This window comes from Mus musculus, chromosome 4, assembly GCF_000001635.26.
Source record: "Mus musculus strain C57BL/6J chromosome 4, GRCm38.p6 C57BL/6J".
NCBI classification, from domain to species: domain Eukaryota; kingdom Metazoa; phylum Chordata; class Mammalia; order Rodentia; family Muridae; genus Mus; species Mus musculus.
Window position 1 is genome coordinate 135,797,172 of NC_000070.6, and position 20,348 is coordinate 135,817,519.

Sequence of the window (20,348 nt, forward strand, 5' to 3'; positions counted from 1 at the left end):
GCCCGCCCAGAGCCGAGCACTAATGAGGCTGTTACTGAAGAGCCCCCATGTAGAGATGCTTCTCTGAGGAGCATATGTGACCTCAGGGTGGCCTTGGGTAGCCGCCGCATCTCCCACAGTGCCCCAGGAGCAAAGCCCACCAGCGGTCTCCAAGGAGCCCCTAGCTGATGCCAGTGTGGCGCTCCCTTGGACCGTCTCCGCGTGGAGGCCCCAGGCTGGCTGTACTTGAACCCTGTGACCTAACGTTGCGTCTGTTTTCTTCCATGCCCCTCTCTGCCCTAGAGCTGAACAAGCTGAAGAAGCTGAGTCACGAGATCAGAAACCCAGGTAAACACTGAGGCGCAACCTGGTTCCTAATGGCCTGTGAACCTGGGCTGCGCAGAGCTGAGTCAGGCAGAGAGCAAGGATATATATAACCTGAGAGCAAGAGAAAGGGGAGCCACAGGCTGGAAAGAGACCAGAGGCAAAGGATAGCCAGTGGGAGCCAAAGAGGTGCAAAGGAGGAAAACAAGGCGGCTCTTATCAACATGAGCATCGTCAACATCACTATCATCACCACCCATATCATTATCACCATTACTATCCTTGTCACCACCACTATCACAATCATTATCATCTCCATCATCATTATCACCACCATCATCACCATCACCATCGCCACCACCCCTATCAGCTCTTGAGACATCCGAACATTAGATCATGTAAACCTCCGCTTCCCGGCCTTGTCTCTGGATGGTGGAATCCTTAAGCCCAGTCAAACACTTGATCCCATATTTGAATCATATTAAGAACTTTTCCAAATCCCATGCCCAAGCGAGGCTGCAGCCAAGTCAGAATGGGCAGGGTGAAGCCAGACGCCAGTGTTTAAGGTCCCTTGAAGTGGAAATTCGGTTCTGAAATCAGCTCAGTCTACAGAGAGCTTCCGGGCCTCGAGCCAGGGTCAGCCTCTTCAGGCTCTACAAGTGTTTCCCACATTCAGGGCCAAGGCAAAGCTGGGTGGAGAGGGGCGGGGCCGAGAGGGTGAGTGGGCGTGGCCTGACAGAGAGGGGCTGGGTAGGTCGCGGGGACAGGGGGAGTGGGGAGAGGAGAGGGCTCCCACCCACACAGGTCCTGTCTCTCTCAGTCATCAAGCTGATCTCTGGCTGGAACGTGGAAATCCTCGAGCAAGGTGAGGTGCGGCTGTGGCTGGAGGTGGAGAAACTGTCGCCCGCCGCCGAGCTGCACCTCATCTTCAACGAGAAGGAGATCTTCAGCTCCCCGGTAAATGGTGCCCACGGTCCCTGGGGAGGTTCCCCTGCCCCACGCAAGGCCGCACCCATGAACTGGGGCCTGGGGCCAGCTGTCATTCTAGTCAGAGCGGCCGCTTTGGCTGTCTCAGCAGTGCAGGCGAGGTCGCCTGGCTTTCAGTACGAGGATGGGGGTAGGGGTGGGGGGCAGTTACTAACCAGTGCGTGGACATTTCCATGCCCATTGCCATTTGAAAATGTCCTTCCCAGCATCCCTGAGATGGGAAAACCTCTCTGGGGTTGACAGTTTTCCAAGCTTCAACCTCTGCTTTAGATGTAAATACAAAGCAAGCACTTTCTCACAGGCCTAGCAGACACCCAGGGAAGAGCTTTTCTTCTCTCTGCTCGGTTTCCTGTTCCAAACGTTTGCTTCCCCCTCCCCACCCCCACCCCCCACCCCCCACCCCGTTACAAATCAGGACAAGGGGCTGCAGCATAGGTCAGTAGAACCACATTGTATCCAAGAATCTACAGCCAACACATTTGTACATTATTACACTGTTTTCATTCTAATGTGTAAGGACAGGGTAAGTAGGTTGTTAGAATGGGCTATTGACATTCAATCATTTTTACTGAAAACCAGTAGATTACAGTCTTATGACAGTTTCCTGTCATTTGTGAACTTCATCTCCAGGACAGCAAAGCAGTCATCCAAACTCTTGGATTAGGACTGGGGTGCCACTCAGTCCTAGAGCGCATGCCGTGTGTGGGCAAGACCCTGAATTAGAACCAGAGAAGGAGGGAGGGAAGGAAGGAGGGAGGGAAGGAGGGAGGGAGGGAAGGAGGGAGGGAGGGAAGGAGGGAGGGAAGGAGGGAGGGAAGGAGGGAGGGAGGGATGAGCAGGGGGAGGGGAGGGAGGGAGGGAATATATCTTCCAGAGAAAGGGACTCTCTCTCTCTCTCTCTCTCTCTCTCTCTCTCTCCCCTCCCTCTCTCCCTCCCTCCCTCCTTCCCCCTTTCTCCCTCCCTCTCTTCCTCCCTCCCTCCCCCTCTCCCCCCACCTCCATCTCTGTGTCTTTGTCTGTGTCTGCACACTAGGGCAGGCAGGTTTTCCCAGGATCAGGAGCGGACCAGGGAGTATAGTTGAAAGCTGTGTGTAAGGAGTACACATAGAGCCTGCTGCACATTATCAGAGGCGCTGTAAAGTCTAGAGCAGACGTTCTCAACCTATGGCTCTTGACCCGTTGTGGGGGTTGAATGATCTTTCACATGGAAGACCATGGGAAAACACAGAGATTTACCTTATGATTCATAACAGTAGCAAGATTACGGTTACAAAGTAGCAGCGAAATAGCAACAACAGGAAGAGCTAGCTGTATTGAAGGGTCGCAGCATTAGGAGGTTTGAGAACCATTGGTCTAGTGGTTTCAGTAGATGTTGGTTGGGTCATCAGCCAAGTAGGTCCTTCCCTTCTGTCATACATGCAAATAGAGCCAGGGTAGTAAGGACCTAAACTCGGAGAATAAAACTTGTATGCTGTTAGTGTAGAGCAAACTGTAAATGGTTGTTAGTTGTACAGAGTGGGTTTATTACAGTGTAGGGGGAATGCTGGGTAATGCCAGCCTGTGACCTCATCGCCCAGGAGGCAGAGACAGAGGCTCAGAAGATCAGGGTCATCCTCAGCTACAGGGCAAGTTTGAGGCTAGCCTTGGGTACATAAGACCCTGCTTCAAAAAATATGGGGGTCCCAGGGAGCTGGCGAGGCTGCTCAGTGGTTAGGAGCAGTGGCAAAGGACCCAGGTTCGGTTCCCAGCACCCACATGGCAGCTCACAGTCTTCCTTAACTCCAGTTCTAGAGGATCCGATGTCTTCTTCTGACCTCCGCGGGTACTGTGTGTGCATGGTGCACAGACATGCAGACAAAACCCTGTACACAGAAAATAAAAAGAAATCTTTTAAGAAAAAAAAAAAAACTCACCCACCCAGAAAGAGAACATGGGCTAGAGAGATGGCTCAGTGGTTAAAAGCACTGACTGCTCTTCCAGGGGTCCTGAGTTCAATTCCCAGCAACCACATGGTGGCTCACAACCATCTGTAATGGGATCTGATGCCCTCTTCTGGTGTGTCTGATGACAGCTACAGTGTACTCATATAATATACATAAAATAAACAATTCTTTCTAAAAAAAAAAAAAAAGGAAAGAAAGAACACAGGACTGACTTCTGTAAGTAGTACTCTAAGCTCAACACTTGTGCTGTGGCCTATGCATCCCCCTACATACCACACACACACACACACACACACACACACACAATTAAAATGATTAAAATGTAACAATTTTTTTAATTGTAAAAGAAGTTGAAAATAACCACCGGGGCACAGTACAACTACAGAGCTATTAAATTATAATTAACTCAAGCATGGCATGCTGAGGATTCCCAGTTTATTCAAGCAGGGAAACGCTACCAGGAAGCCCTCCCCAGTCCCTGGAGGTTGACTGTTCTGCACATAGCACCCCAATCTTGATTGCATCCTGAGGTGTGCTCCCAACAGAGCTCCCAGGACAGGAAATGCCCAAAAAGAACTCAGGGATTTGTTCCGCCAGAACCGCAAGATCAACTTTGACCGAGAGAAGGGCTTAGTGGAAGTTATCATCCAACAACTTTCCGAAGATGACAAGGGGTCCTACACCGCCCAGCTCCAAGATGGAAAAGCCAAGAACCAGATCACTCTCGCCCTGGTGGATGACGGTCAGCCTGGCCCCTCTCCTCCCTGAAACACCTGCTCCACCCCACCAGCCTGAACCCATCCTTCCCGCCCACCCCCCACCATCATTCCCTGCTCCCCAGGCCTATAAGGTCTGCTAAGCACGTCCCTGGTCTTCCACCCACCCCAGTTCCCTTTGCTCTCTTCACTCATGCCGTTTCCTCCCGGTGTATTCACAGAATTTGACAAGCTCCTGAGAAAGGCAGACGCAAAGAGAAGAGACTGGAAGAGAAAACAGGGTAAGCCACTGGTCAGTGCTGAAAAATACCAACCCAGCCAGGGAGGTTCACCATGATCTGGTCAAGTCCTGCCCTGATAACAGAATAAAACTTCATTTTCCAAGCCCGAGGCCGGCCAGTGTCTCCTTAAAACTCGCTTCGTTTAAGAAGACCCCAGGCCCCTTGCTCCCCCGACCGCAGTCCTTGCCCTGGTCTTGGAGACCAGAGTCTTTGGCAGTCTCCGTCCCAGCTGTTTTCCCCTGTCTAGCCACCAGGTGGCGCCCTGGTTCAGCTTAAAGCTCATGACTCCTGGGTTTGTCCTCTTTCCCTTGCAGGTCCCTATTTCCAGGAGCCTTTGACCTGGAAGGTCACAGATGACTGCCAAGTGCTTCTGTCGTGCAAGGCAAGTCTACACCCCTCCTCCAACCCGGCCATCAGTCCAGTGAGGCATGACCTGTGACTTGTCCCGAAGCCCAGTGCCAATCCTTGCCAACTCCACCCTAGGATTCTATCTCCTGTGACTGGCTGATCCCACGCCTGGGAAGTGGCCCCTGGGAGAAAGTGTGCATACAGAGAGACACAGTCACACACACACACACACACACACACACACACACACACACACACACACATAGTCAGACAGACAGATGGACACATGTGTGTCTGTATGAATCATCCACACTTTTTTTTTTTAAGATTTATTTATTATTATATCTAAGTATACTGTAGCTGTCTTCAGACACACCAGGAGAGGGCGTCAGTGTCGCGCCCGCTCTCGACCAGCAAGAATGACGCGACCACCAGTCCTTCTAACAGCAGTTTATTCAGTCCTGATTCTTCTTGTTTATATCTCCCCCGAACCCTGGGCCTCTCACTCCTTTTATACTCTCTCTCATCCACGCACCGCAGGCCACGCCCCCTCGCCAGTCACGAGGCTTCAGCTAATCAGGGCAGCAGGGGCAAATCTCCACCAAATTGGATTCACCTGTATCCTGGTACACCTGCGCAGCACTCAAGATGTTTGTGTCTTATATGAGGAAGTCAGGTGCAAGTCATATGACTTAGCTGCAGTCCCTGGCGCCTTTGGGACTGCCGCCACACCCGCTCCCCACACGTCAGATCTCTTATGGATGGTTGTGACCCACCATGTGGTTGCTGGGATTTGAACTCAGGACCTTTGGAAGGACAGTCAGTGCTCTTAACCTCTGAGCCATCTCTCCAGCCCCTCATTCACACTTTCTATGCTGCCTCAGAGGCGGGAAAGCAAGTAACAAACTGAAGACATGAAGGTGTCAGGGGCCAGGTCCCAACCCAGTCACCCTTACTCAAAGCCCAGGTCCTTTGAGAATGTGCAAGAAAGCCCCTTCACCATTCTGCTCTTTCTGAGAAGAATGCCATCAGTGTTCAGCAAGGTCTTGGGCATCCAGAGTTCCCTTGGGCCTCTGGGAAGACACAGCACAAGGCAGAATTACTAAATACCACATGCCTTATCCTTGATCAGATACATTCAGGAAACTCATTAGTTATGAGGCAAGGCTATGCCCTTTGGGATACTTCAAGGAGGACTTCCTGGAGGCGGTAACAGCTGACTTCATCAAGAGGCCTAAGTATTCACAAGAAAAAAACAGTGAAAGAGGTCAAGAGGCAGGAAGTGACATTAGCAAAAGTCAGGACTTGAGACATATAGTTTAAGGAAGGGATCCGCTGGCTTTAGTGCACCAGGAGTCTCGGTGGTGGGCCATGTGGGAGGAGCCATGTAAAAGAGCATGGGTTTTTATCTTAAAATGGAAAGTCTGATGGAGCTCCCTCATGCCCCGTCCTCCTCAGGTAACAAACACGAAGAAGGAGAGTCGCTTTCAGTGGTTCTTCCAGAAGAAAGAGGCGCCACATGGGCAGTACAACCCGCCGACCGGAGATGGGAGTCTCTCCATTGAGGGGGTGAGTGCAGGTGGGACTTGGGGTTCACCCTGCTCAGCTGCCCACTGAATGGTGACAAGAGTGCTGGGCAAGAGCCTGAGCAGAGCTGGTCACACAGAAGCGCCAGAGCCCAGTCAAGGAAGGATTGGGGGTGGGGCTGGAGAGCTGGCTCAGAGCTCTTGCTGCTGGGGACCCGATGCTCACAGCTGTCTGTAGCTCCAGTTCGCCCTCTTCTGGCCTCCATGGGCATTACACCCACACTGTGCACAGACATACATGCAACACATAAAATAGTTAAAGAGAATGCTTTTTAGAAGATAAATATTAGGACGTGGGAGTGTGGTTCAGCTGGCAGAGAGCTTGTTGAGCATACACAAAAAGCACCACAGAAATGAAGTGTGAATGACACAAAAGGTGTTTGAGGCTAGCCTAGGCTATGTCCGTCTTAAAAACAAACAAACAATCAAACAACAACTACAAAACCCCTAAAGCCAAGCATAGCAGCTCACTCCTTTAATCCCAGCACTTGGGAGGCAGAGGCAGGAAGAGTTCTGTGAGTTTGAGGCCCGCCTGGTCTATAAGGTGAGTTCCAGGATACCCAGTGCAGAGAAAAGCTCTGTCTTGCAAAACAACAACCAAACAAATATAATTAGATTAAAAATAAACAAACTGAACTCATTTATGCATTTTTGAAAACTCAAAATTAACATTTAAAATCCAGGACGTAAATGTTTCAAAACACAGGCCTAGGATTACTTATTTCTGATTTTTTTTTCACGTCTCAGGTTCCAGGCCTGGTTCTGATCCAGGATATGCAGCCTGGGGCTAGTCACTAGCCCCTCTGACCTTACTGCTCTCTGTGAGCTCCCTGCCCAAGTCTAGGGATGTGCCCTGGTGAGGCAAGTCAGAGAAAAGCAGCTTGAAGCTGGCTTCTTTCCTAGGTCTCTCCACACACCCACAGAAGACTAAGACCTCCCAGTGCAAGGCTGACCTCCTGCCTGCCTGCTGCCTGCCCCCTGCTGACTTCCCGGCCTTTGGCTGGGTGCTGGGGATGCTGGGAAACTGTTCACAGGTCCTCACTAGGAAGGAAATGGCAAGTCAAGGGTCTTTTCCCACATCTTGATCGCTCCTCAAAAGGGATGTGACATTCGGTGGGTTCTTTGTATTTGTGGAGTCCTGTGTGGGCGGGGCTTTCTGGCTCCCACAGTGTTAATCCCTGAGTCCTTGAAGGACACCAAGGACACCAGAGCTACTTCGTGGACAGGTAAACTGAGGCTCTGACAGATGAAGTTCAAGGACATAAGACTAGAGTTGGGTCAGAAATCACTCCCCAGTGGGTGCAGCCATGTCTGCTCCACAAGGCTGAGGCACGCCTAGATTTCTGTCCACCCCAGGGCCTGCTCTGAGAACCTTGGCTCTCTCCAGTACCACCCCAATATAACTGGGACTTTATGACCTTCTGTGAGTCAAAAAGAAGTTTTAGAGGAAAATCTTACCTCTGCCTTGGATCCTGCCCCAAAGTCACTGTGTGGAAGTGGCCCAGGTGGGAGGGATCTTTAAGGATCCCTGAGGGAGTTGCCTTATGATAAGATGTCACTTCTGACCTCGGCTTCTTAACCCAAAAGCATGCCCATGCGCTGAGGCTGCGCTTAGTAGGTGCTTTGTCTAGCCCATGAGCTGGCCAAGGTTCTGTCATCAGCAAACATCTCCCAAAATGCAATCACGTTCTCAGTTCAGTGACTGTTGCTGCAGATTTGATTCAAGGCTGCAAACACACAGCAGAAGGACTCCATGTTCTGAGCCGAGGAAAACAGGCTTCCCTCTGGAGAAATGCAGGGGGTCCTTGTGTCAGAGCCTCAGGGAGAGGAGCGGGCTGGAGAACTCACATCCTATACAGACAAGTTCTGCCCAGGCTCTCCAGGCTGAGCTGGGCTGTGCTCTAAGGAGTCACCTGGGAAACCAGATGTGTTCATTTCTACCCTCAGTACACACACACTCACACAAACCCTCACTCCTACACTCACACATACACTCATTCACACTCATACAAATATTCACACACATACACTCAAACACACACACTCACACACTCATATCCACTCATATGCAGTCATACACAATGCACTCATACATACTTACACAGTCAATCAAATGCACATACATACTCATACACACGCTCATACAAATGCTCACACACATAAAAACACTCACATACATATATTCATACAAACACTCATATACATACACTCACAAATGTTTGCACACATACAAATGCACACACATACACTCACATACATACATTTACACACAACTCATACACTCATACATCACACATATACTCACTCACACACAACTCATACAAACACACACATACACTCATACATACATACACAGTCACACACACTCATACAAACACATAGACTCACACACATATGCTCACACAGATACACTCACACACAACTCATACAAACACACACATACACTCATACACACATACACAATCAGTCACACACACACTCAAATGCTCACACACATACAATCATACACATACACACACACTCATACAAACAGCCTTACACACAGAAATACTCTCACACACATACTCACACACTCTCAGACACACATGCACACACTCCCTAGACCCACCAATTCCAGAACTGACAGAGCCCACACAGGGTGGGGACCTGGGACCTCCTGACTCGCTGTCACCCCTCACACATGCTGTCATCCTCTTCCTTAGTTTTCCAAAGAAAACCAGGGAGTCTACAGAGCCGTGGTTTCTGACGAGAGAGGGGAAGATGACACTGTGCTGGACCTCACAGGTGAAGGTAGGCGCTAGTGACGTCAGGGATGGGAGGAGGGCTGTAAGGAGCTCACACGCGAGCAAGAGACTGTGGTGTGACATGTGGCCTAAGATGTGTGCGATCTCCGTGCTACTTGGGGAAACTGAAGCATAGAGAGGTTCAGTGAGTTGCCCAAGGTTACACAGCTAGCCACTAGTAGGGACCCGATATGTGTGCTACTGTGGTATGCTACAGTTAATCCAGTCTTGAAGACCCTCCCACAGAGGGCCCTGGCTCTTCTTGAGGCTGGTCGACACAACTCAAAAGAAAATCAGATGGAGCCGGGCAGTGGTGGCGCATACCTTTAATCCCAACACTCAGGAGGCAGAGGCAGGTGAATCTCTGAGTTTGAGGCCAGCCTGGTCTACAGAGTGAGTTCCAGGACACCAAGGGCCATGCAGAGAATAGATAGATAGATAGATAGATAGATAGATAGATAGATAGATAGATAGATAGATACATAGATACATAGATACATAGATACATAGATACATAGATACATAGATACATAGATACATAGATAGATACATAGATAGATACATAGATAGATACATAGATAGATACATAGATACATAGATAGAAGATAGATAGATATCAGATGGCAGTCTTATGCATGATTCATCCATCACTCCAGTCTCCATCTTCAGAGAGACTCTGAGCTTCCTCACCCTTCTCCAAAGCCACCACCACCACCCCGACATCTGTAAGGGAACCAACCCATCTGACCCTCTGTCTCTCTCCAGCCCTAGATGCCGTCCTCACTGAGCTGGGCAGGATTGGTGGTAAGTAAGCAAAGCTTCCTCTTTGTCTTGACCTAGCTAAAGCCAACGAGCCTCCAGGGATTCCCCCAACAGCCTTAGCAGCTTCAGGCATGGGTCTAGCCTCTGCCCTCAGTGAGGGGGCTGGAAGACCCTGCCCCCACACGGTATGGTGCTCCCATCTAACTTCTCTGGAGCTGCAGCAAGCAGGCTGTTTCCAAAACTCCCCTGTCCTCAGGGGGCACTCACCTTTGGCCTCCGCATCCCCAGCTCTCTCTGCAACCCCACTGAAAATCCAGGGGACTGAAGAGGGCATCCGGCTCTTCAGCAAGGTCAAATACTACAACGTGGACTACATGAAGACGGCGTGGTTCCACAAGTAGGTTGGCCATACCCTGGAGCCCTCGCCAGTTGGAAGGTTCCAGTGTCTGCGCCTTTGGGATTCTTCTCCTCTTCCCCCTACCTAGTCCTCCCACAGGTCCCAGACCCAAAGGATGAGCGGAGGGGACACTCTTCCACAGGTCCTGCCCACAGGGAGGAAAGAGGTAGAAGAGTTGTCCCCCAGGGAGGATGGGAATGTGGGTCATTGATCTGAGGTCTCCATGACAACCAAAGGATTATGGTATACAGAGCATATCTGGAAACTGAGGGAGGAAAGGATGCAGGAGTGAAGAAGAGCCAGTCACTGGAGTGATGTACACTTGCCAGCCCCTGTAGCCTCAACAGAGCCAAGTGTCCAGGCTCAGGAGGCAGGTCCAGGCAGAGAGAGCTGTGGGAGGGTCAGGACAGGAAATCAGGAAGGCTTCTACAAAGATTCAGCCAAGTCACCCAAGATCATTTGAGAGCAGGATCCCTGCAGAGCCTCTCGTCCTATGCAGGCCTTGTGGAGCACACACGGCTGTGCCTATTCTATAGGGAAGTCTGGACTGACTTGGGAAAATCTGTGCAATGAGAGTGAGGGTCACAGGAAGCTTCAGAAAGACGTGAGTCCCTTCTCCAGCCAGAGTTTCCGAATCCTGTGACAATAGGCTTAGGGAACAGAACACTGGGAACGTGGGCTAGATATCTTTAGGGATGAAATTTAAGAAGAATAGGGGAAGAATTGAAACTTCTCTGGTTTCTGAAGTTAGGAGACAGGGTCTTGTGCGCGCCCAACTTGCCAGCAAAGCAGACGCCACAACAGGCTCCTTCTGCACACATTTATTGGGAGAGCTTGATTGCAGAGGGGAAAAGACCCCAAGCCCAGAACTGGTGCTGCTTATATAGGCCTAGGAGAAGCGTGTCTCACACCCGGATTGGTTATGCTTACTACCTCATTTGCATGTCTCATATCTGATTGGTTAACATACCTCATTTGCATGTCTCTCATCTGATTGGTTAATTCTCAAAACCTCATCTTGGCAAAAAACTTTACTGCATATGTACACATTGGATGTCTACCCAAACTTATGTATGCATGGTGGCCAGCGGTAGCCAGCACCACCCTGCAACAGCACATGTGGCTTCCCACAACAGGGGTCTGGGCAGAAACACAGGGAAGATGGGGATGAGAAGGAAGAGGTGGGTGTGTGACCCCAAAAGTAGGCAGGTCACTGCCCCAAGAATGCCCTCTGTTCATGGCTCCAGCCTGCAGGGCATACCACAGACACAGACCCAGCTTTTGCATGCAGATGGTCTGCTATAGGATTGAGTGAAGGAAGGGAGGAGTAACTGAATGCCAAATGGATGGATGGGTGGATGGCTAGCTGAATGCCGAATGGATGGATGGGTGGATGGTCAGACGATGAATGAAGCACTATACAGTGAACGAATGAGTGGATCCGTAGCAAGTGTCTGGTGGGTGGCTGGGGAGCTGACCCACAGTCCACCCTACCCTTTCTGTGCCTTTGCATTCCAGAGATAAGCGGCTGGAGAGTGGCGATCGGGTACGGGCAGGCACCACCCTGGATGAGATTTGGCTCCACATCCTGGACCCTAAGGACTCAGATAAAGGCAAATACACCCTGGAGATCACTGCTGGGAAGGAAGTCCGGCAGCTCTCAGCAGACCTGTCTGGACAAGGTGAGGTCTGTCTGTCTGTCTGTCTGTCTGACTGCTGAGAGCTCTGTCTAGACAATCCCAGGGGCTCAGGCACCATGGCAGGAGGATCAGGAGTTCAAGGTCAACCCCAGCTACACAGTGAGTTTGAGACCAGCCCAGACTACCTGGAACCTTGTCTCACATCAGAGGATGGAGGAGTGGCAAGAAGGCTCAGGAGTTAAAAGCCCTTGCTATGCAAAACTGTTCCCCTGAGCTCATATAAAACCAGAAGAAGAGAATGGACTTCGTGAAGTTTCCTTTGACCTTCACAGCCACACACAATAATAACAAATTACAAACAACAACAACAACACATTTTTGTTTCTTTTTTTTTTTTTTTACTGATTTATTTACTTATTGTATGTATATGAGTACATCATTGCTCTCTTCAGAGACACCAGAAGAGGGCATCAGATCCCATTACAGATGGTTGTGAGCCACCATGTAGTTGCTGGGAATTGAACTCAGGATCTCTGGAAGAGCAGTCAGTGCTCTTAAACCACTGAGCCATCCCTCCAGCCCACAGGGGAGGGGGTGGGGAATTAAAATTTTTTTTACTTGTTCACTTTACATACCACTCACTGCCCCCATCACCGCCTCCCACAATCCTTCCCCCATCTCCTACCTCCTATCTCCTCTGAGCAAGTAGGGGCCCCTCTAGGTATCCCCCCACCCTGGCACTTCAAGTCTCTGCAAGGCTAGGTGCATCCTCTCCCACTGTGGCCAGTCAAGGCAGCCCAGCCACGTGAACACCAAGCTGCACCTCTGCCACATATGTGTGGGGGAGGGATTGGGGGTGGGGGTGGCAGTGCTAGGTCCTGACCATGTATGTTCTACGATTGGTTGTTCAGTCTCTGAGACCCCTCAAGAGTCTAGCTTAGCTGCTCTGTTGGTCTTCCTGTAGAGTTCCTATTCCCTTTCAGGGCCCACAATCCTTCCTCCTATTCTTCCATAAGAGTCCCCAAGCTCCATCCACTGTTTGGCTGTGGGTGTCTGCATCTGTCTGAGTCAGCTGATGGGGGGAGCCTCTAAGAGGACATCATGTTCCTGTCTACAAGCCTAACAGAGTATCATTAATAGTTTTAGGGATAGGTGCTTGCCCACGAGATGGGTCTCAAGTTGGGCTGGTCATTGGTTGGCCATTCCCTCAGTCTCTGCTCCATTCCCTGAGCCTGCATTTCTTGTAGATAGGATACATTTGGGGTAGAAAGTTTTGTGGGTGGGTTGGTGTCTCTACTGCTCCACTGGGGCTCCTGCCTGGCTACAGGAGGTGGCCTCTTCAGGTTCCATGTCCCCAGTGTAGTGAGTCACAGCTAAGTCACACCCCATTGATTCTTGGGCGCCTCCCTTATCCCAGGTCTCCATCTCGCCCTGGAGATGCCCCTCCCCCACGTGCCCACCCCCATCAGTTGCAGATTTCCCTTCATTCCCGTGGCCCTCTAGCCCTCTCTCCTGTCCTTCCCCCAAAACAAACAAACAAAAAACAATTTAAAGGAAAATTCCACAATGAGGTCAGACAGGGTGGCACATGTCTGTAATTTTAACACGTAGGAGGTGGAGGCAGGAGGATAGCTAGTTCAGAGAAGACCATCCTTGGCTAAACAGTGGGAACTTATCTCAAAAAGAAATGGAAAGAGAAAAAAAAATCCCAAGGTCTTTTGGGAGGCACTGTCCCACTCCAAACCTGGCACTGCCCTGTGAGAATCCCGGAGTGGGGAGGGAATGGAAGGTGACAGTCCCCTCTCAGTCCTGTCCTCTCTTTGTCCTACAGCTTTTGATGACGCCCTGGCAGAGCACCAGAGACTGAAGTAAGTGCCTCCTGTTTTCCTTGCGAATCCCAGGCCCCCTCAGGGGTAGAGTGACTGTAGTAGTGTTCCTCTTTTGCGAGCATTAGCAGGTTCCACCCTCCTCACCTCACACAGGGAGAGAAAACACTGTTCCCTCTTCTGTGTTTCAGGGCCTTGGCTGTCATTGAGAAGAGTGAGTCCCCGGTTGTCTTGTTCCTCGTGTTCCTGAGTCTAGGCTGGCTTCTCTAGAACCCCAGCCTCCTGTCAGGCTCTGGGGACACCTGGGAGCTGGCCGTAAAAAGACAGATGGATAAGGAGCCCAAGGATACTTGAGTGGTGTGGGTCTGATGCCGAGCAGGTGCACACGACCCTCTGCGGGAATCCAGTGGCGGAGAACTGAGAGGCACAAGGCTGGGCTAGCCTTTGCACTTGGGACATAAGAAAGGGGTGGCTTAGAACCTGAAGGCTTGTGGGGTTGGGGGAGGTGATGGTGGGTCTAACCCAGAATCAGCCCCAGGCACAGGCGAGGTGACACAGCTCCTGGAAAGCCAGCGCCAATCTATGTTCAAATCTGTTCCACTTACGAGGTCACCCCCTCCCCCAGCCAGCTTTGAATAGTCCAGTGTTAGGAGTATAACTCAGGTCTCCATGGCCCAGTGATAGTGGTCAGTGAAGGTCAGAAAAGGCAGCAGAGTCCCACAGCTACCAGCCTGATGAGGGAGGGATTAGTTAGCTAGGAGCATCCGGGACATCGCAGAGTCATCCACACAGATCTGCTGGTGCCTCTCCCCATTGTCCCCAAGTGACACGAAACACGGGCATTGGATATGTAACTGCAGTCTGACAATCTCAGGCTCCAAGTCACCCTGCAGGGCCAGCCAGCCTTGGGGGGTGACAGCACAGCCAGCCAGCTTCACGTGTGTTCAGGCCAGAGGGACCCTCACACCATCACCTAATTGTACACCCGACACAAATGTCCCCTTCCATCCAGGACTCCCATAGAAGGGACTTGATCTTGACCACTTGTGGTTGCTGGGAGTTGAGAAACTGGAGTCAGGTGTGGGGGGGGGGGGCACTGTGTCACTTCCTCAGCTGTGGAGGAGCTAGCACAATTTCCTGCCCATAACTGTGTCCATCCCTGGGGCCTTCCGTGTCTGAGTCAGGGGCCTTCTCCCTCCCATTGGACAGCGAGCTTTGTGCATATCTAGGACACATGGCCTAGGTCCCCCCATGGCCTCCGATGCAATGTCAGGGACACATTTGATTCCCTCTTTAGTACTTTGTAGCCATACTGTCTTCCTGTGGCCGCCAGGACCCTCCTTGGACCAGAGTCAGGGTATCCCAAGAGCTGCTGCTTTCCCTCGCCCCCTCTTGATGCCCGACCCCTACTGTGGGTCAGAATCCATTAGAGTTCAGAACAGTCTCCTTTACCTTCTTTCTCTTGAGGACAGATGCTAGTCACTGTAATTCCTGGGTACCACTAATCACAGTGACCTCCATGGCAGAAGCAGCTCACATAGCGCGTCTTCCACCGTGGAGAGAAGGAACACGGGAGGAGATGCTGAGGGAGGAACTAGAGAGAAGCCTCCCTGATAGGAACCCTCCACTCTGAGGAACGCTGCGGGGCAGGGGGATAGCTGGCAGGACTCAACCACTCAGGACATTTCTTTCCATTCCAGATCGGGCTAAAGTGGTAAGGGGCCTGCCAGACGTGGCCACCATCATGGAAGATAAGGTACTATTCCTTCTGGCCCACAGCCAGCCTGTCCCACACCTGGGTTCCTTTGGGAATCCCTTCCAGGTTATAATGTAGTACAGTGCTATGGATTTGAGAGCTAAAGATGACGGGCTAGCCAGAGAGGCTGGACCTGCCACAGCTGGTCACATGGCTCAGGGATGACATGTATATCAAGGAAAACCAGTGAACCTGGAGTCAGATCCCCTGTGCTCAGCCTGGCTCTGTCCCATCTTTAGACAGCCTTGGTGGGAGCCTGTCACCTGTGACTCTGGCTCCCACAAGAGTATAGGTGACCCCTAAAAGCTGTAGTGTTTTCAAAAGTCTGTCTGGTGTTTGCTTTGTGCTGGCTACTAGTACGCATTGGTACATATCTCCACTGATTTTGCACCCCCACCCAGAGGCAATAGCCAGAACTAGGGTGTTAATTCTAGTCCTACTTTACAGCAGGGGAAACTGAGACCTAGAGTGGTTAAGACTAGTGAGGGCCACACAACCTGAGGGGCAGAGCTGAAGTTCACACCCTAGCAGCTCAGTTCCAGAGCCTGTGAGTTTCATCATTGTGCCTTAGACCTCACTCAAGAACTTCCAAACTCAGTTCGCAAACCTTTTCTTCATACAGATTTATGTATTTATTTTATGTATGTGAGTACACTGTCACTCTCCTCAGAGACACCAGAAGAGGGCATCAGATCCCATTACAGACGGTTGTGAGCCACCATGTGGTTGCTGGGAGTTGAACTCAGGACCTCTAGAAGAGCAGTCAGTGCTGTTAACTGCTGAGCCGCCTCTCCAGCCCATTCACAACCCTTTGTGTCTAAGCAGTACAGTCTTAGGGGCTGAGGTGGTTCAGCAGTGAAGAGCATTAGCTGTTCTTCCAGAGGACCCAGGTTCAATTCCCAGCACCCACAGGGTGCCTCAGTAACTCCAGTTTGAGGGGATACAGTGCCCTCTTCTGGCCTCCACAGGCACTGCACATAGGTCTTGTACATACATACATACATACATGCATTACAAACATTACATACACACGTGCAGACAAACACTCAAACACACTTTTTTTTTATCTTGTTTTGTTTTGTTTTGTTTTTCGAGACAGGGTTTCTCTGTGTAGCCCTGGCTGCTCTGGAACTCACTGCTAGGTCGTTAATAGAGAATTGCCTGAAATTCTAGCAAGTAACTTTTTCTGTAAAGAGTTGAGGTTTGGAGAAGGCTGGGTTAAAATAAAACTTGTCTCCCTTTGCGGAGTACAATAGGATACACAGAAGAACTGGGGACATGGCTCAGTTGGTAAAGTGCTGGCCTAGCATGCACAAAGCCCTGTGCTCAACCTCCAGCAATGCATAAGCTGGGCGGGCCTGCATCCCAGCCCTTAGGATGTAGGGGCAGAAAGACAGGGTTCAAGGTCATCTTCAGTTACCTATCAAGTTCAAGGTCAGTCTAAGACACATAAGACCTTGTTTTTAAAACACACACAAACACACATGCATACACACACACACACGCACACGCACACATGCACAGGCATGCACGCATGTGCACATACCCTTTGTGCAGAGCAGCTGCCTGGACTAGTAGCCCTCCATGTGCATAAAGGTGAAAGCCAAGTTCGGGTTACAGGACGTAAAATTGTTTTCCTCCCATCCATCAAAACAGACCCTGTGCCTGACCTGTGTCATCTCGGGAGACCCGTCCCCTGAAATCTCTTGGCTAAAGAACGACCAGCCTATCTCCTTCTTTGACCGATACCACATGGAGGTGAAGGGTACGGAGGTCACCGTCACCATTGACAAGGTCACCAGCGAAGATAGCGGGCGCTATGGAATCTTCGTCAAGAACAAGTATGGTTCGGAGACAGGCCAGGTCACCATCAGCGTGTTCAAACATGGGGAGGAGCCCAAGGAGCTGAAGAAGAAGTAATGGGAGCATTGGGGGGCAGCCTGAGATCCACCCTACAACGACCAGCAGGCCAGCCCATGGGTCATAACCTAGCACAGGCTATGGGGATAGGACAGGGGAAGGGAAGGGACAGGGACATGACAGACCTGGATCTAACACACAAAAGAGGAGAAGCAAAGATTTTGCTGGGGTTCTCAGAGGACTCCAGAATGTGGGGTGCACCCTGGCCTTAGAAGTCAGAAGCTGGAGTGTAAAACTTTGTTTCCACAAAAGCTCTTCACAAGCCTCGCCTTTTCACATCCATCAGATGGGCATTCCTATATATTCCTTGGGGATTTATAAAAATCCCTTATCAATCTCTGTCAGTGGGCCACAGAAGGAGGCACCTTTGCTCTGCAGGGGACAACTGGCAAAGCTAAGAGTTTGGTTGTGACAACCGGAAGTATTTACTGGCATTGAGTGGGTTAATACCACAGATGCTGGTGAACACCGTAAGGCTCCTCCCACGGCACAGAATATATTCTCTTTTAAAATAGGACTGTCACCTTTCTACGTGTCCGTCACTCTTTGGACATATAGCATACACAAGGCTGAGGATGGCCCCAAAGCTAAGAAGATAAACATTACACAGGCCCCACTCAGAAAGGGACTGGGGTGCAGGGGTCGCCAGGGCAAGACAGGAGATACTAAAGTTCACTAAATGAGTAAAAGGAAAGTACCTTCAATGATCAGAGGAAGCGGGCAATGATTGAGAGATGCAGAGCTTGGCAACACCCTTCCACATTGCGTGGGACAGTGTCGGGCCCTGAAAGCTGAATCCAGTTTGGCTGTGGAGATGAGAGGACACCTCAAGGAGCAGACATGGTGAGGGGTGAGGAAGAAAGGAGTCTCCCTAGGCGACCTGGGAAGCCAGGCAGTGCAGGTGATGACCTTCGGGGCTTCTTCCAACATGGAGCCTATATGGCCCATGGCAGACACTTTGGCTGGCCTTACTCAGTGGATCTCGGTACACAACTGGACATTTCTCTGCCTTCCGACTTCCTCCAACAAGATGTGGGAGGGAGGGAGGAGTTATCAAATTCTAGCTGTTTGCTGCCAAATCTTAGATGATTTTGGAAATTATAAAGGAGGAAATAAAAAAAAGACAATCTGTATTTTCATCAAGAGGCAGCACCCGTGGTCTCTGAAATGACTTTGGAATTGAGAGACAAAATGAACCGTTCATCAGCTTGGCAGCTCATCACCCAGTGGAGTACGGTGGATCCTGGCAGCCCTCAGGGGCTCCTGTTCTGGGCTTCATGGTGATGAATGAGTTCTCAGATGAGGGGAGATAGGGGTGGGGGTGGGGGGAAGGTCCTGGTGAAAGTTTGGGGAGCCATCAGATCTTTTTTATTACTTTTTAATTTGTGTATGTACACATAGACACACCATGGCACACATGTGAGGCTAGAGAAAGAACTATGGAAGTCGGTTCTCTCCTCCCATCATGTGAGTTCTGGAAGTCAGACTCAGGTTCTCAGGCCTCAAGGCTTCGACTCACCTGCAAACACCTCTGGACTGCACATTCCTTTCTGCCCGCTAGCCAAGTCCTTTTTCTCTCTCTGAGCCTGTTTCCCATCTATAAAACAAGACCAGCGGGTCAGGTGACAGATGCCTGAAGTCTCAGAACCTTGGAGATGGAGAGTCATGAGTTCAAAGCCATCCTCACCTACATAGTTCAAAACCAGCCTGAGCTACATAAGACCTGTCTTGGATTTGTTTGTTTGTTTGTTTTGTTTTGTTTGTTTGTTTGTTTGTTTGTTTGTTTGTTTTTCAAGACAGGGTTTCTCTGTGTAGCCCTGGATGTCCTGGAACTCACTTTGTAGACCAGGCTGGCTTCAAACTCAGAAATCCACCTGCCTCTGCCTCCCAAGTGCTGTGTTTAAAGGCATGCGCCACCATGCCCGGCTTTCAAAAATATTTTTAATGAACGGATTTAAAAAGTAGGGAGCTGGGGAGATCCCTCCATGGGTGAAGTGCTCAGTTGGCAAACATGATAACCTGAGTTGGATCCCACGTAAAAATGAAAAGACAGAACTAACTCCACAGACTCGCCCTTTGACCTCCACGTGTGCACACACCCACATGCATCTTGCACACATACATGCGTGCATAAATAATAATTAATAAAAATAGGAGCTAGAGAAAAGACTCGGGGGCTGGAGAGATGGCTCAGCAGGTGAAGGCACTGACTGCTCTTCCGAAGGTCCTGAGTTCAAATCCCAGCAACCACATGGTGGCTTACAACCACCCGTAATGAGATCTGACACCTTCTGGTGTGTGTGAAGTCAGCTACAGTGAACTTATGTATAATAATAAATCTTTAAAAAAAAAAAAAGAAAGAGAGAGAGAGGAAGGAAGGAAGGAAGGAAGGAAGGAAGGAAGGAAGGAAGGAAGGAAGGAAGGAAGAAAAGACTCGGTGGATAAAAGTAATTGCCTTCTACGCTTGACAACCCAAGCTCAATCCTGGGAGCCACATGAAGAAGCCAGATGTCATCCCAGAACCCTTACATCAACATGGGAGGCAGAGATGGCAGAATCTTCCAGAAGCAGCAGGCTAGATCACCTAGAGCTTGCAACACGGTAGAGACAAGGATCCTTGCTGCAACAACAGATGTGGGAGGAGAGAACCAACTGTTAGAAGTTGTTATCTGACTTCAGACGGGTGCCTCGGTACACGTGCATGCCCTGCCACACAAGAATAGATAACTAGGTAGACAGACACGAAAACAAGACTATCAAAAGCAATTTCTAGGGACTGTCCAGCTGACACCAAATTTTCTTTTTATTATTACTTCCACGACTCTGTTCTCCTTTGCTTTCCCTATCCTATGAAAATGTGGTATAGAGAAAAAGTTCCCTCCTGGCCCAACCTCCTGTTCACATTTTGAAATCTCTGAAAGGAATCTTTGCCGCTTTCCTGGGTCTATAGACCATTTCAGCGAAAGTCTATTAGCCGTAATGGAAGATGGTGTGAGCGCCCCCTGTTGACGTGGTTTGGTTTTGCACTCTAAGAAGCCACTATGGGAAAGCCTACCCTGGGGGAAATGGGGTGTCTTAATTAGGTGACAAACCAATCTGG

General features: G+C 50.3%; 1 protein-coding gene across 4 annotated transcripts in view; it reads left to right on the forward strand.

Annotated features, from left to right (window-relative positions):
* Myom3 (myomesin family, member 3) overlaps nucleotides 1-18,400 on the forward strand; it is a 56,772-nt gene extending 38,372 nt beyond the window's left edge. The window contains exons 24-37 of one of the 4 annotated variants that reach the window (NM_001085509.2): nucleotides 283-327; nucleotides 1,124-1,260; nucleotides 3,831-3,975; nucleotides 4,171-4,230; nucleotides 4,545-4,612; nucleotides 6,037-6,147; nucleotides 8,867-8,954; nucleotides 9,713-9,751; nucleotides 9,998-10,106; nucleotides 11,625-11,788; nucleotides 13,578-13,614; nucleotides 13,764-13,786; nucleotides 15,273-15,328; nucleotides 16,985-18,396. In NM_001085509.2, coding sequence (NP_001078978.1) covers nucleotides 283-327; nucleotides 1,124-1,260; nucleotides 3,831-3,975; nucleotides 4,171-4,230; nucleotides 4,545-4,612; nucleotides 6,037-6,147; nucleotides 8,867-8,954; nucleotides 9,713-9,751; nucleotides 9,998-10,106; nucleotides 11,625-11,788; nucleotides 13,578-13,614; nucleotides 13,764-13,786; nucleotides 15,273-15,328; nucleotides 16,985-17,248 — 1,346 coding nt within the window. In that variant the 3' untranslated portion in view covers nucleotides 17,249-18,396. Of the gene's footprint in view, nucleotides 1-282; nucleotides 328-1,123; nucleotides 1,261-3,830; nucleotides 3,976-4,170; nucleotides 4,231-4,544; nucleotides 4,613-6,036; nucleotides 6,148-7,067; nucleotides 8,334-8,866; nucleotides 8,955-9,712; nucleotides 9,752-9,997; nucleotides 10,107-11,624; nucleotides 11,789-13,577; nucleotides 13,615-13,763; nucleotides 13,787-15,272; nucleotides 15,329-16,984 lie in introns of those variants that run through there. The other 3 variants (XM_017320224.1, XR_003954947.1, XM_017320223.2) reach the window with 3 other exon arrangements.
* Nucleotides 18,401-20,348: the final 1,948 nt, after the last annotated feature.